The sequence below is a fragment of the Anomaloglossus baeobatrachus genome, chromosome 11 (genome assembly GCF_048569485.1).
Source record: "Anomaloglossus baeobatrachus isolate aAnoBae1 chromosome 11, aAnoBae1.hap1, whole genome shotgun sequence".
Taxonomy (NCBI): domain Eukaryota; kingdom Metazoa; phylum Chordata; class Amphibia; order Anura; family Aromobatidae; genus Anomaloglossus; species Anomaloglossus baeobatrachus.
The window spans coordinates 43,461,552-43,478,962 of NC_134363.1; the positions used below are offsets into that span (position 1 = coordinate 43,461,552).

At 43.1% G+C, this 17,411-nt stretch overlaps 1 protein-coding gene across 1 annotated transcript in view; it reads left to right on the top strand.

Moving 5' to 3' along the window:
• Positions 1 to 455: 455 nt before the first annotated feature.
• FUZ (fuzzy planar cell polarity protein) overlaps positions 456 to 17,411 on the top strand; it is a 119,465-nt gene continuing 102,509 nt past the window's right edge. The window contains exon 1 of the mRNA XM_075328847.1: positions 456 to 753. Within this exon, the coding sequence (XP_075184962.1) occupies positions 667 to 753 (87 nt within the window). The 5' untranslated portion in view covers positions 456 to 666. The remainder of the gene's footprint in view (positions 754 to 17,411) is intronic.

Here is a 17,411-nt window from a genome sequence, read left to right on the forward strand (position 1 = left end):
GGTCTCCCGCTCGTCTCTGCTGCAGTCCTGCCTCAGAGCCCCCCGCACAGCCGCCTGTCAGGGTCTCCCGCTCGTCTCTGCTGCAGTCCTGCCTCAGAGCCCCCCGCACAGTCGCCTGTCAGGGTCTCCCGCTCGTCTCTGCTGCAGTCCTGCCTCAGAGCCCCCCGCACAGCCGCCTGTCAGGGTCTCCCGCTCGTCTCTGCTGCAGTCCTGCCTCTGTCAGGGTCTCCCGCTCGTCTCTGCTGCAGTCCTGCCTCTGTCAGGGTCTCCCGCTCGTCTCTGCTGCAGTCCTGCCTCTGTCAGGGTCTCCCGCTCGTCTCTGCTGCAGTCCTGCCTCCGCAGCTTCCCATATGCAGCAGGATTGCAGCACTAGCACAAATGACGGCGGCCATGACTGACGGCGGCCCGTACCACTACCCGCTCTCCATAGGGGGAGCTTCCTCCCGCACTGACCTCTAGCGGCCAGTCACCGCAACTGCCCTAATACTACTCGCTCTACATACGTCATTTTCCCCCGCCCCTTTCTGTTACCAAGCAACCGCTTCTCTTGTTGCTGGCTTCGCTCTGTTTTTTTTTCCCGGCATGCTTTTCGAAAAGCAAGATGGCGGCTGCCAGCTGTGATGGTTTCCATGGGAAAGATCGTGGGGATTCGTGAAAAAAAATAATATGGAGGAGTCTTCGGTGTTTTTGCTGTGCCTGACGGCCAGCAGCGGGGTGCCACTGTACTGCAGGAGCAAGGGCAGCAGCAGGCAGGTAATGGTCGTTTTTTTTTGTTTTTTTTGTTTTTTTGGGGGGGGGGGGATTACTTGTCATTCATGAACTTCTGGAAAACACTCATGAATGCAGAGGTCATGTGACATTCCATTAACTTCTATGGACTCATCCCCAAAACTTATTATAAGGGGGGATTTAGCCCCTTCATGGACTTGGTGGTGAATCCCGCATATGTGGGGTCTGGTGGGTGTCCCCCGTATCCGTGACATTGCAGCAGGAGCATGGCGGTGCTCTACAAACAGCTCTGATCACGGCAGTTTAACCCCCGTAGACGCCGCCGTCCGTAGCAGCCGTGGTTTTTAAAGGGGTTGGTCACAAAAGGTGCGATTGTAAGATGTCAGAGAGTTTCGCTGGGACCCAGGGAGTTATCACCTATCTATAGAAGATAACGTAATGCTCTCTAGGGGTCCAAACACTGACACTAAACCCGGGACCCCTCCCTATGGCTTGTGTCGCTCACAACCACATCAGTATCTTATTGTCTGCAGCGCTGCAGCCAATAGCTAAGCCCAAGAAGACTTCACAAGGTGCTGAGATCACTGATTGTCTGCAGCGCTGCATTAATAACAGCCCAAGAAGACTTCACAAGGTGCTGAAATCATTGATTGTCTGCAGCGCTGCAACCAATAACAGCCCAAGAAGACTTCACAAGGTGCTGAGATCACTGATTGTCTGCAGTGCTGTATCCAATAACTGAGCCCAAGTTAATACCACGTAGTGCTGAGCTCCCTGATTGTCTGCAGTGCTGCAACCAATAACTGAGCCTAAGTTGACGCCACAAGGCGCAGAGATCACTGATTGTCTGCAGAGATGCAGCAAATAACTAAGTCCAAGTTGATGACACGAGGCACTGAGATCAGTGATTGTCTGCAGTGCTTCAACCAATAATTGAGCCCAAGAAGACTTCACAAGGCGCTGAGATCACTGATTATCTGCAGTGCTGCAACCAATAACTGAGCCAAAGTTGACGATACAAGATGCTAAGATCACTGATTGTCTGCAGCGCTGCTGTCAGCAACTGAGTACAAGTTGAAAGTTGACACCTTGAAGCACTGAGATCACTGATTGCAGCGCTGCGGCCAATAACTGAGCCCAAGTTGACACCACAAGACGATGAGATCTCTGCAGCGCTGTCAACTTGAGATAAGCGCCGAAGACAACGACAAACACTGGGAGCGGCGGTGGAGATTGAGCACTGGACCTGGGGAGGGTGAGTAAAACACAATTTATTTTTTACTACGAACATAACTTACAGGAAAATGTTTTCTGAAAGGGGTCAACCCTGTAAGGAGTTAGTAGGTAGCGAAGAGCAAACCTGTTTCCCATGATAGTGCTTTTTATTTAGCCCATATAGCCTTAATGAAGTATTCTGTCTTCCTGCTCCTGTGGACACAAGTAGGCATAGAGCAGCTGCATGATGATTATATTATTTTACCAGGGACTGCAGGGGCAGTGTGTTCTGTATTGCTGGCTCTGCCATCTGTTATGGCACAAATTAGGAAGAGAGCCTGATTCCAGAGATGTCACTTATTAGGCTGTGTGCTGTAGTTTCAATGCAGGAGATTATCATTAGAGGGCTAGGTTAGAAATGAGCTGTTCCGTGGAGGTTCGGTTTCCCAGCAGCAAACGAGCCGAGCCTTCACTGTTTCGAGCTTGACCCGAACCCCGGAGCAAGCCACTTGATTGGCAGTTTGAGTCTCCACTTACATACAGCCAGCCATAAGCAGATCACTTCCGGGGGAGAGTGGGTGGACTTTTTTCTTTTTTTTTAAAAAATTGAGGTTGCACGCTACTAATTGTGCTAATGTTACCCCCAGTGCGAGCCATTCAAACACTGCAAGTGACTTTTAAAGGGCTGAGCAACAAGCGTACCTGAGCACAGCGTCGCTTGCGCGATTGAAGTTCGCATGTAAAGCATCTGAACCCCGACCCTTCGGTTCGAAAACCAAACCTCAGATTCATTCATCTATAGACTCGGTGTCACGTGCCAGACAATCCAGCTAATCTCTATAAACCCCGCCCATCACCTTTGATTGGCAGCTTGCTGACAGTGTACACAGGGAGCTGCCAATCAGTGATGTGGGCGGGGTTACACAGAGCTCAGCATTCAACCTCTATAGCAGAGCGTACAGGGGTTTTATCAAAACTGCAACAAGCAGCCCAGTAAGTGACACAACTCTGGAATCGGGGTCTTAGCCTCTGCTTTATGCTGCTCTTAGATAATATTTAAAAAAACCTGCTGGCAGATTCCCTTTAAGAATGATCACCATTGACTTCTATGTAGTGTGACCGGGATCAGCAATTTGCACAAACTCCTACAGAGCGGGACTTTGGTGAGCAGGTCCCATTGACTTATATGAATTGTGATCAGTGAGAGCAATTCATATTGACTTCTACAGTCTGGGACTGTTCTGCGTGACTCCTATCAACCTCTACGGCCTTACCGTATACTATTCCCATGGGCTTTGTTGGATCATGATTGGTTTTGAGTCATTCCCATTGACCCTCGGGTGATTTGGGCAATCGTGATTCCCCTGACTGTGATGATCCTTATTGACTTCTATGGGGTGTGACTGCTTTGAGCTTCTCTCGCTAACCTCTGTTGAGTTGGACCATTGAGGACAATTCTCATTGACTTCTATGTGGTGATACCACTCTGTGTGATTCCCAGTGACTTCGATAGAGGGTGACTGCTGTGAGCGATTCCCATTGACTTCAATGAACTGGATGTGATTCCCATTGACCTCTATGGAGTTGAACAATTGTAAGCTATTTTCACGGTGTATAACTGCGATTACTTACAGTCATCTACATCTTATATAGACTATGTAAGTGCTGGTGAGGAGATGGGTAGCCAGAATATGATGGCAGGGATTGGCTGCAGCAGTCTCTGTCAGGAGATGGAGCACAGAGGCCGCCAAGGAGAGGAGCCTTATTGCTATGGAAAGATTTATATGAATATTTTTCACTTCTCAGCATGTCGGACATTTTGTTGTTGTTTAGGTTGGGGGGGCCTCACTAAGAGGGTGCGGTAAACTACAATGCAGACATATCGTAATGTAACCGGGATGGAACCATCGAATATTCAAAAATTAATTGAAAAAAGTAAAAAAAATTATATAGAAAAAAAATCCACCTTTTTCCCATTTGTTACAAAAAATAAAAATCTAAATTCCTATATATATATATATATATATATATATATATATATATATATATATATATATATATATATATATATATATATATATATATATGTATGTATATATATATATATATATATATATATATATATATATATATACACACATATACATATTTTATATATATATATATATATATATATATATATATATATATATATCTCTGGCAAAAATTAAGAGTCCACTGCAAAATTGCCGGTTTTTCTGATTTTTCTCTTTATATTTTTAAGTAAAATGTAATTTGTTCTTTTATTCCATACTCTACTGACAACGTCTCCGAGTTTCCAAGCAATACATTTTGTATTTATTTTCTGATAATGAGAAATGGTCAAAATAACAGAACAATACAGATAATGCAAAGAAAACAAGATCATAATCATCTAGAAACAACAATACTAATAATGTTTTACCTCAGGAAGATTCAGAAATCAATATTGTGTGGAATAACCCTGATGTTTAATCCCAGCTGTCATGCGTCTTGGCTGCTTTCCACCAGTCTGTCACTCTGCTTTTGGGTGACCTTATGCCACTCCTGCTGCAAAAATGTAAGCAGTTCTTTGTTTGATGGTTTGTGACTATCCATCTTTCTCATGATGACATTCCAGAGGTTTTCAATGGGGTTCAGGTCTGGAGATTGGGCTGGCCATGACAGGGTTTTGATGTGGTGGTTCTTCATCCACACATTGATTGACCTAGCTGTGTGGCATGGCGCATTGTTCTGCTGGGAAAACCAGTCCTCAGAGTTGGGGAACATTGCCTGAGCAGAAGGAAGCAACTGTTTTTCCAGGGTAACCTTGTATGCGGCTTGATTCATACGTCATTCACAAAGATTAACCTGCCAAATTCCAGCCTTGCTGAAGCATCCCCAGATCATCACCGATCCTCCACCAAATTTCACAGTGGGTGCAAGACACTGTGGCTTGTATGCCCCTCCAGGTCTCCATCTAACCATTAGACGACCAGGTGTTGGGCAAAGCTGAAAATTAGACTCATCAGAGAAGATTACCTAACTCCAGTCCTCTATGGTCCAATCGTTTTGGTCTTTGGCAAACTTCAGCCTGGCTCTCCTTTGCTTCTCATTAATGAAAGGCTTTTTTTCTAGCTTTGCATGACTTGAGCCCTGCCTCTAGGAGCCTGTTACGAACTATTCTTACCGAGCACTTCACCCCAATTGCCATTCCTTTTGTAGGTCACTTGATCTCATCCTGCGGTTACTGAGTGACATTCGAATAAGATGACGGTCATCCTGGTCAGTGGAGAGTCACTTTCGCCCTCGGCCGGTCTGTAGCTTGGTCCCCAATGTCCGCTGCTTGACCTTGTTGCAATGGATTACCGTCTTAAAAATTTTAAGGATGGAGACAACATGACGCTCACTGTATCCCTCTGCTAGTAAAGCCAGAATTGAGCCCTTCTTTTCTTTTCAACTCCTTTGGCATGGCTGAAAGTTGTTTTTTCATATTACTTTTGGGATCGTTCTAGCACTTGTTTTGCCATTTAGCTTGTCCTGTTACAAGAGGATTGTGAAGACCACAGCAGTGGTTTTTATACTTTCCGTCATTGAATAAGATTTGGTTCATGTGACCACCTAATCAGAAGCACATTAAAGGGAACCTGTCAGCAGAAATTTTGCACTAAACCTAAAAGATTCTCCCTCTGCAGCTCCTGGGCTGCATTCTAGAATGGTTCCTGTTGTTATTGTGCCCCCTTTGAGACCAAAATAAATACTTTATAAAGTCTTACCTTTTCCTATGCAAATCTTTTTTTCTGTACACGGGGGCGGGCTCTCTTGCGTCCGCTATTCTCCCTCCTGCCGCTTTCGCCGTTCCCCATCGCTCATTTCCATAACTGAGGACGCTGCCCAGTGCTCCCGAGGTCTCGCACATGCGCCGTGCCACTCTCGCGGGACTGAGCACTGTGCACAGTGTGACCGCTGGTGACGTGATTGCCCAGGCGTGAGATTATTGGCTGCGCTGTGATTGTCATCAGCGAGTACCCGCCCATAATCTCGTGCCCGCGCTTCTCACTCTGCCTCCACCGTTCTGCGCAAGCGCTGGCAAGATGAACCCACGTCACCTCTTACCCATCTTTCCCTGGAGCAAGAAATAGATGGGAGGAGCGGAGCAGCATAACGGTGGAGGCAAAGTGAGAAGCGCGGGCACGAGATTATGGGCGGGCACTTGCTGATGACAATCACAGCGCCGCCCATAATCTCACGCCTGCGCAACACGTCACCAGCGGTCACACTGTGCGCAGTGCTCAGTCCCTCGAGAGTGGCATGGCGCATGCGCGAGACCTCAGGAGCACTGGGCGGCGTCCTCCGTTATGGAAATAAGCGATGGGGGATGGCGAAAGTGGCAGGAGGGCGACTAACGGACGCAAGAGAGCCCGCCCCCGTATACAGAAAAAAAGATTAGCATACAAAAAGGTTAGACTTTATAAATTATTTATTTTGGTCTCAAAGGGGGCACAATAACAACAGAAACCTTCCTAGAATGCAGCCCAGGAGCTGCAGAGGGGGGGATCTTTTAGGTTCATTGCAAAATTTCTGCTGACAGGTTCCCTTTAAGTAGAAGGAGGTGTACTCTGGAATTGAACTGGCACTGGAATGGAATGATTTTTATAAAACTGCAGTGGTCTCTTAAATTTTTCCAGATATATACATATATATATATATATAATATATATATATATTATATTATATAATATATATATATAAAAAATATATATATATAATCTATATCTATCTCTGGAAAAATTTATATATATTTATATATATATATATATATAATATATATATATATATATATATATATATATATATATATATATATATATATATATATATATATATATATAAAATTTATTTATATCGCTATTGTTTCATCCGAATTTGTCCAAATGAATCTAAACCCCATATGGCCAACCTTAAAAAAGAGGTTGTTTTTTTTAAAGTCATCTTGTCTCCAAAAAAAGGGACGAGAAATATGCGCCAAAATAAAAAACTGCATCTTATCCAGCAGAAAAAAACACATTTCTGCAGAAGAAGGAATACAATTGTAATTTTCAAGATCCCCAATATTTTCATTAAAAAAAAAAAAATATATAGATAGATAGATATGTATAATTAAATGTATGAAATATATGTATAAAATAAGTTTTGCCTTGGACCGTGAAGTAGGCGGTTTATACTGCCGAAACGCGTTGTCCATAATGCACTATTTCCTGCAACTTATTATTCACAGCTTTGTTATATTTTTTAATTTTTCTACCAATAAATCCATAGTTTTATGCCAACCGAAACTCTTGATATTTGCTAGATCCCTCTTCCTTTTCCAAAATATGTTTAGTATATAAAAAAAAATTCTATAAATATTGCGGCACCTTTACTCGTACTGACCGGTAGAATAAAAGTAATAGTTTTTACTGCACCGTCAAAAAAAAAAATCAGAATCGCTGGTTTTCTCTTTTCCTTTAGGCTATGTGCGCACACAGCGTTTTTTTCTACGCTGTGTTTTTGTGCGTTTTTGGCCACAAAAACGCACCCGCGGCAAAAACGCATGTGTTTTTACCGCGTTTCAGTGCATTTTTGATCACTGCATTTTGCTGCGTTTTTCCAATGCATTGCATGGGTGAAAAACACAGTAAAACGCAGGAAAGAATTGACATGTCCATTTTTTTTCTTTTTTAGCGAAAAGCGCAGCTAAAAAAAAGTTTTGTGCTGACAGTAAAAATGAAAAATCATAGACTTTGCTGGGGAAGCAAAGTCAGGTAGTTTTGAGCCCAAAAATGAACAACAACGCACCCGAAAAACGCTCAGTGCGCACATAGCCCTACTGTCTGAAATGAATATTTTTTTAATTGTGTGATTATTACTTAAGGTCCTGGTAGACAACTAGGCATTATCATTGAATTTATAAAAAAACATTTCCAGGAGGAATAACAGAGGAACGGCTCAAGCACAATTTTTTTTTTTAAAAAAATCATGAAAAGGATTAACTGCAGTGACTCTATTGTTTTTATAAATTAGTGCTGAGTTCTGATTTGCCGCAGGTCATGATGGATGCTGTCCACTAGATGGCGGTATTATACCTCGCTATTTGCTTCCCTGCAGATATTTTTTTTTTTCTAGCATATTGGATGGTGATCACGAGCTGTGATTAGGCGTACATATGTATACATTGCTGAATATCTACTTAGCAAGAATTCAGGCGATGATGAGAGTTATTAAAAGGGTTTTCTCAAGTTATATATAGAGTTTTATATATGTATATACTAATACTAATACATATATATACATAAAATGTCTATTCTACTTATTTTTATATATATATATATATATATATATATATATATATATATATATATATATATATATATATATATATATATAGGTGCACGGTCCGTGTTGTCCAGTTTTTGCAGGGAGCAGTGTTCTCCTGAAGATTGACAGGTCAGATCGGCGGCATGGTGCTGGCCACCAACTGTGTGTCCTCCCAAGCTGCTAACACAGATGGCTTTGCCCCTGCTGCATGGAGAACCTGACTCCTCTTCCCATCATCTGCTAAGCTCAGTGACTGGCTGCAGCGCTGTCAACGAGACATGAGCGCTGCAGACATTGATGAAGACTCAGTGCTGGACCTGGGGAGAGTGAGTACAGCATTTTTTTGAATTACGTAAAACAAACTACCGTAAATCCTTTTAAATGGTTTTAAAGAAGCAATTTAACCCCTTCCAGTCATGGCGATTTTCATGTTTCCCACTTTAGTTTCTTCCTCCCTTTTTTTCAAAGAGCCATACTTATTTTTTTTTATTTTTTTTATTTTTACATTAGACCGTTTACCAATTACATTCACTTATTTTATGAATTAATAAATGGATTAATTTATTTAATTATGTTGATAGATCAGACTTTTATGAATGCAGCAATATTAAATAGGTGTATTTTTTATTTCTTAATTTTTAACGTAGTAATAAGGGAGTGATTTGAACTTTTATATGTTTTTTAATTTTAATTGGTCATATTTTTTATTGATCAATTTTTTTCTACTTTTCACTGTACTTGTTAGTCCCCTTAGGGGGCTTGAACCTGTGATCATCCGATCACTTATGCTATATACAGCAATGCCACAATATTTCCGTATATAGATGAAATCACAGTCTCCTATGAATGCCGGCCACAGGCTGGTTTACACAGGAGTACTGTGATGACAGACACAGGAGTCTTCAGCAGACCCCCAGCTGTTGTGACAGCCTATTAGCGTCCCGCATTCGTGTCAGGGGTTTATCAATTAGGGGTTAAGAGAGTGCGTCCCTCGCCAATGCACGGCCTTTAGTAGGTTACTAGCCCCGGGCGGTTGTTAGATGTGTGTGATGGCTGAATAATTCGACGTGCGAGCCCACATTAAAGCAAAGACATGCTTAAAGCTATGGATACTGGGAATTTGCAGAATTTTCAGGGATAGTGCATTCCAGAAAACTGGTGCAGCATGAGAGAAGTCCTGGAGACGGGAGTGGGAGGTTCCAATTATTGAGGATGTCATTAAAATCAGAGTAGTTTGTGTCACATTTGTATGAGGTAAAATTGGGGCAGATGTGTCACGTCTGTGTGAGGTAAAATCGGAGAAGACGTGTCACATTTGTGTGAGGTAAAATCGGAGCAGATGTGTCACACCTGTGTGAGGTAAAATCGGAGCAGACGTCACACCTGTGTGAGGTAAAATCGGAGCAGACGTCACACCTGTGTGAGGCAAAATCGGATAAGTGCGTGTCACATCTGTGTGAGGTAAAATCAGAGCAGTATGTGTCACATCTGTGTGAGGTAAAATCGGAGCAGTATGTGTCACATCTGTGTGAGGTAAAATCAGAGCAGTATGTGTCACATCTGTGTGAGGTAAAATCAGAGCAGTATGTGTCACATCTGTGTGAGGTAAAATCGGAGCAGACGTCACTCCTGTGTGAGGTAAAATCGGAGCCAAAGTGTCACATCTGTGTGAGGTAAAATCGGAGCAGACGTCACACCTGTGTGAGGTAAAATCGGAGCAGACGTCACACCTGTGTGAGGTAAAATGGGAGCAGACGTGTCACACCTGTGTGAGGTAACATCGGAACAGACGTCACACCTGTGTGAGGTAACATCGGAGCAGACGTCACACCTGTGTGAGGTAAAATTGGAGCAGACGTGTCACACCTGTGTGAGGTAAAATCGGAACAGACGTGTCACACCTCTATGAGGTAAAATCAGGGCAGACGTATCACATCCGTGTGAGGTAAAATCGGAGCAGATGTGTTTTGTGTCTTTTATGCCTTATTTTTTGCCCTTGCACTAGGTTCCTTTTTTACAATGGACTCCTCTTTCTGACACATACTATAATAAATCAAACCTGTCAGGCGTTTCATGCTGCCCAAACCATGGATAGCATAAATCGCAGCCCAGCTGCGCAATTACAGCCAGGTATATGTTTTCTCTGAAGACTTGTGCGGTTCAGAAAAAAATATAGTTTGAAGAACTGGCCACAGCTATAGATGCTGCCCCCGGCCGGCTATTCCCAGACTGCTCTGGATCTCTCACTATGGGAGAGACCTGTCAATCACCTGCAGCAGCGCTGTGAGGAGCACTAAATTAGTCTTGTTTCTGATTTCCTGCCGGACCTTCAAACTAAACTTGATAAAATATACCTAGCTGAAATCCTAATGCCCGTGGTTCGGGCAGCATGAATTGGACGAGAGATTCTCTTTAAAGGAGGTTTGTCCATGAATAATATTTGTATATATACCATATATACTCGTGCTCGTGTATAAGCTGACTTTTTCTGCACACTTTTTATGCTGAAAAAGCCCCCACGGCTTATACTCGAGTGAGGGTCCCACTTCCGGATTATGAGACACACGTTTTAGGGGGGAAAATGAGGCTGCGCCTTATAATCTGGATAAAGTTTACTGGGTCAGCATGGTGGGGGTCACAGGATGGAGGGTTGGCGATACTGGGGCTTAAGGTTGTTGCGGCTCAGTAGGATTGGCGATACTTGTGGCTCAGGGGTGTCGAGGCGAACTGAGAGCGCAATCTGCGCACGTGCCGCTTCAGTAGCCATTTTTTTGAAGTCTATCGCATCAACGGAAGCCCGCAGCCCGCCGGCGAGCTCAAAGGGGTTGCGCCACCCGCCGGCAAGCTCAATGGCGCCCGCCTCGACACCCCTGAACTCCTAGTATGGCCAACTCTCCCGAGCCGCGCAACCTCTGAGCCCGAAGTATCGCCGACCTTCCGTCCTGTGACCCTTCTGAGCTGCAGACACCCCCGTCCTCCGAGCTGGCAGCATCGCCGACCCAGCCTCCTGAGCCGCTCTACCACCACCACCGCCGTGCCGCCATGGTAAGCTAAAATAAGACACGCTATGAGACGGGCCCCCATTTTAACATTAAAAAATATTTTTTCCAATTTTCCTTCTCTGAACTTCAGGTGCTTGTTATAATCTTAGGTTTAACCTCAAGTCAATACGTTTTCCCAGTTTTTTTTGTAGTAAAATTATGGGCCTCAGCTTATACTCGGGTCAACTTATGCTAGAGTATATATGGTTTGTGTGTGTGTGTGTGTGGTAGATTTTATATATATATATATATATATATATATATAATATAATATCACAGTACAGACCAAAAGTTTGGACACACGTTCTCATTCAAAGAGTTTTCTTTATTTTCATGACTCTGAAAATGATTCACATTGAACGCACCAACACTATGAATTAAAACATGTGGAATGAAATACTTAAAAAAGTGTGAAACAACTGAAAATATGTCTTATATTCTAGGTTCTTCACAGTAGCCACCTTTTGCTTTGATTACTGCTTTGCACACTCTTGGCATTCTCTTGATGAGCTTCAAGAGGTAGTCACCAGAAATGGTTTTCCAACAGTCTTGAAGGAGTTCCCAGAGATGCTTAGCACTTGTTGCCCTTTTGCCTTCACTCTGCAGTCCAGCTCACCCCAAACCATCTCGATTGGGTTCAGGTCTGGTGACTGTGGAGGCCAGGTCATCTGGCGTAGCACCCCATCACTCTCCTTCTTAGTCAAATAGCCCTTACACAGCCTGGAGGTGTGTTTGCGGTCATTGTCCTGTTGAAAAATAAAAGATGGTCCAACTAAACGCAAACCGGATGGAATAGCACGCCGCTGCAAGATGCTGTGGTAGCCATGCTGGTTCTGTATGCCTTTAATTTTGAATAAATCCCCAACAGTGTCACCAGCAAAGCCCCCCCACACCATCACACCTCCTCCTCCATGCTTCACGGTGGGAACCAGCCATGTAGAGTCCATCCGTTCACCTTTTCTACAAAGACACGGTGGTTGCATCCAAAGATCTCAAATTTGGACTCATCAGACCAAAGCACAGATTTCCACTGGTCTAATGTCCATTCCTTGTGTTCTTTAGCCCAAACAAGTCTCTCCTGCTTGTTGCCTATCCTTAGCAGTGGTTTCCTAGCAGCTATTTTACCATGAAGGCTGCTGCACAAAGTCTCCTCTTAACAGTTGTTCTAGAGATGGTAAGGTGTGTCCAAACGTTTGGTCTGTACTGTATATACTGTACATACATACATACTTACATACATACATACACAGCTCTGGCAAAGTTAAGAGACTACTGCAAAGTTTTCAATTTTTCTGATTTTTCTCTTTATATTTTTGAGTAAAATGTAAATTCTTCTTTTATTCTATAAACTACTGACAACGTCTCTGAATTTCCAAGCAATACATTTGGTATTTTCTGAAAATGAGAAATGATCAAAATAACAAAACAATGAAGATAATTCAAAGAAAACAAGTTCATAATCATCTAAAAACAACAATACTAATAATGTTTTACCTCAGGAAGAGATCAGAAATCAATATTGTGTGGAATAACCATGATGTTTAATCCCAGCTTTCATGCGTCTTGGCTGCTTTCCACCAGTCTGTCACTCTGCTTTTGGGTGACCTTATGCCACTTCTGCTGTAAAAATATAAGCAGTTCTGGTGACTTGCGACTATCCATCTTTTTCTTGATGACATTCCAGAGGTTTTAAATGGGGTTCAGGTCTGGAGATTGGGCTGGCCATGACAGGGTTTTGATGTGGTGGTCTTTTATCCACGCATTGATTGACCTAGCTGTGTGGCATGGCGCATTGTCCTGCTGGAAAAACCAGTCCTCAGAGTTGGGGAACATTGCCTGAGCAGAAGGAAGCAACTGTTTTTCCAGGATAACCTTGTATGCTGCTTGATTCATACGTCCTTCACAAAGTTTAATTAGCCCAATTTCTAGAGTAAGGCCCCTTTCACACTGTGTAGTCGACTACTTTCAGGTGTCTGTTTGCAGAAAACGTATATTCACGAAAATGGTTCAAAACAGAGCACACACTAACATATTTTGCTCCATTACTGTCAATGGCCCTGTTGGCGCATGCGTCTGAAACACGTTTTGCATGGTAGGGGAGGATTTGTTTGGACGGATGCCCAGAGGGGACCGCTAAACGTAAGGCAAAACGCAGTGTGAAAGTAGCCTAAGGTAATCTTTGATGAGTCTAATTTTCAGCTTTGTCCAACACCTGGTGGTGTAATGAGTAGACGAAGACCTGGAGAGGCGTACAAGCCACAGTGTCTTGCACCCACTCTGAAATTTGGTGGAGGATCGGTGATGACCTGGGGATGCTTCAGCAAGTCTGGAATTTATGAATCTAATGAAAAATGGTAGTCAGTTTTGTCTCCCAAAGAGTTGGTTAATTGAGCAAGAATACTGGAACCAAGGCTCGTGTGTGTAGATTTTTTGATACTGAGATATCACTTCATACTCAGAACCACTTTTCTAAAAAATGGATTACATAAGCAGTGGTGGCCACAAGGATCTTCATCAATTCTTGATACTGTCTTTGTTGACTTTATGTGAGAGCCTGATTTGATGCCGGAGCCCAAACCCCATTGGAAGTCAATGATTGGCTGTATTTGGCTGGAGAGCCGAACTGCCCAATCATAAACTGAGCATTTCCAGGGTTTCGGGGGAGGGTGGGATTTTTTTTTTTTTACATACGCTACCAGAAAATCTTGTTTTCACCCCCAGTGAGAGACTGCAAGGGCTCGCACACTGGCCTGAGCTCCGAGCGTCCTGATGCACCCCATTGTTCAATCGAGTGGTTAGCATACATACAGCACCCGAACTCGTGCACTGATTCTTTTAAAAAAAAAGTTCGTGTTCGGTACGAATCCTGAACTTTATTGTTTGGGTTTGCTCATCTCTAATAATAATCCAAAGATTCAAGTGATAGGGAGGTGCAGGAGCTGCAGAGTCAGTATAGCTGTGAATTGATTAATCTGTGTTTTAATACAGTACCTTAATAAAAGCCTATTTCTATCTCGCTCTTTGTCTGGGCATTTTATCCACTTCCAGTATAGTGATTTTTGACAAATACATTAGGTTTGAATTTAATCTTTTAGGACAATTTGTTAAACCCAGAAAATTATAATTTCAACAGATCTTCTTATCTCTAGTCTACCCTCTACCCATGGAATATGGATATGGAGAAAGGCTGTCATAGGCTTTTACAGCCATCATCACCATTGATAGGCCATTTATCAGAGTCTACAGCACGGCCAACAGGAAAAATTCGGGTTGTGCTCTCCTGTACCTCCCTATCTTTCCTCTCACCTGTAATTTTGGAGGCAGAGAACTGTCCTAAATGTAAAAAGTACCACCTGTAAAAATAAAATATGTTCATTATAATGCACTTTCTGTTTTTACTTTTTTTCTTACCATAGCTAGGTTAGGGCCAGGGCTTGGGTTAGGACCAGGGTTTGGGTTAGGGCCAGGGCTTGGGTTAGAGCCAGGGCTTGGGTTAGGGCCAGGGCTTGGGTTAGGACCAGGGCTTGGGTTAGGGCCAGGGCTTGGGTTAGGGCCAGGGCTTGGGTTAGGGCCAGGGCTTGGGTTAGGGCCAGGGCTTGGGTTAGGACCAGGGCTTGGGTTAGGGCCAGGGCTTGGGTTAGAGCCAGGGCTTGGGTTAGGGCCAGGGCTTGGGTTAGGACCAGGGCTTGGGTTAGGACCAGGACTTGGGTTAGGACCAGGGCTTGGGTTAGGACCAGGGCTTGGGTTAGGACCAGGGCTTGGGTTAGGACCAGGGCTTGGGTTAGGGCCAGGGCTTGGGTTAGGGCCAGGGCTTGGGTTAGAGCCAGGGCTTGGGTTACGGCCAGGGCTTGGGTTAGGGTTGGGTTAGGGCTAGGGTTGGGGCCAGGGATAGGGTTGGGGCCAGGGATAGGGTTAAGGATAGAGTTAGTACTAGGGTTAGGGCCAGGGCTAGGGTTAGTGTTAGGGCTAGGGTTAGGGCTAAAAAAAAGTCCAAACAAAGTAATAAATTATAAATATATATATATATATATATATATATATATATACAGTATATTTATATATTCTTATGTGTGTACATTAGGGATTGTGTTATGCAGATAAGCTTTTAGAGAGAATTGTTCTCGCACATTTATGCTATGGTCTACAAAGTAATGTCAGGCCATATCCAATTACAAAAATAAAATTCCAATGTTAAATGTTGTGCAATCATGAACAATCCCTTTAAGCAAAGGCATAGAAAAATTGCTAAATTTTATTTGGTTATTAACTCCCAGAATACATGCAGTGGGAAGGAATTTATATGTTCTCACATTTTCAAGGTGAATTACAGAGGAACTGCACTAAGATGGATGACCCTTGTAATGGCCGGTGTAGAGGCAGCGACCGGGAGAAGTGGACCCACTGGACCACAGGGGGGACCTGTGCTTACACCTTTAGTGGGAGTGGCTTAACTTAGCACCCACCACAAGGCGGACGCCGGTACCACCAGGGCTGTGGAGTCGGTAAGCCAAACCTTCGACTCCGACTCCTCAATTTCTCTTGCACCGACTCCGACTTCGACTCCTACATATATTGCTTATAGTTAGGTGAAAAATTTATTGTAGTACATGAACATGTGTATGTGAACATCAGACATTTATTAATTTTTATGATACAATAATCAATATATTCGGATAGAACATAACATATATTTATTGGATTCAACTTTAGAACACAAAAAACTGTAATAAATTGTAAATATGTAATACAATATGTAATATACAGTAGATTACATATATATCTTGTGTGTGTATTTATCTTGTGTGTGTGTGTATATATATATATATATATATATATATATATATATATATATACCGTATATACTGGCGTATAAGACGACTTTTTACCCCCTTAAAATAATGGCTACAGTGGGGGGTCGTCTTATACGCCGGATATACGGTAAACTGCATATTAGGCCCATTGTTTCAGTACCAGTATGTACCCACAATCCTGCAGTGAGAGGTACACTATAGCGAGGGAAAATGATGTACAGTATAAATATAACAATCACCCTCCTGGGTGCTGTAGTGTGCCGCTCCACTCCGTTCCACGCTTGGATTCTGCCTCCATAGCGACGAGGGAGGAACTTCCTGTCACCGCTGCTGAATGGCAGAGCGCTGGCCAATCAGAGGCAAGCAGCTCTGCCTTGACGTCAGCGCTCTAGCAGGGAAGTTCCTGCCTCGTCGTTATGGAAACGCGATACACAGCCCGGCCCCGTACTGGTATATCATACAGCATATACAGCGGATATATAGCGGATATATAGCAGGGGGCCGCACTGTGTGAGGAGGTGTTTTTTTTTCACTGTCCAGTATAACCAATAGGATTAGTGCAGTAACGCCAGATTCCCCTCGCATCCATGCAGGGACATCCCCTGCACTAATCCTATTGGTTATACTGGACAGTAAAAAAAACACCTCCTCACACAGTGCGGCCCCCTGCTCTTAGCATACTGAAGCATACTGAACGGGGGTAGTCTTATACAGTGAGAATATCCCAAATTCTATATTTTTAGGGCAGAAGTTGGGGGTCGTCTTATACGCCCAGTCGTCTTATACGCCGGCATATACGGTATATATATATATATATATATATATATATATATATATATATATATATATTAGTGCCTACAAGTAGTATTCAACCCCCTGCAGATTTAGCAGGTTTGATAAGATGCAAATAAGTTAGAACCTGCAAACTCCAAACAAGAGCAGGATTTATTAACAGATGCATAAATCTTACAAACCAACAAGTTATGTTGCTCAGTTAAATTTTAATAAATTTTCAACATAAAAGTGTGGGTCAATTATTATTCAACCCCTAGGTTTAATATTTTGTGGAATAACCCTTGTTTGCAATTACAGCTAATAATCGTCTTTTATAAGACCTGATTAGGCCGGCACAGGTCTCTGGAGTCATCTTGGCCCACTCCTCCATGCAGATCTTCTCCAAGTTATCTAGGTTCTTTGGGTGTCTCATGTGGACTTTAATCTTGAGCTCCTTCCACAAGTTTTCAATTGGGTTAAGGTCAGG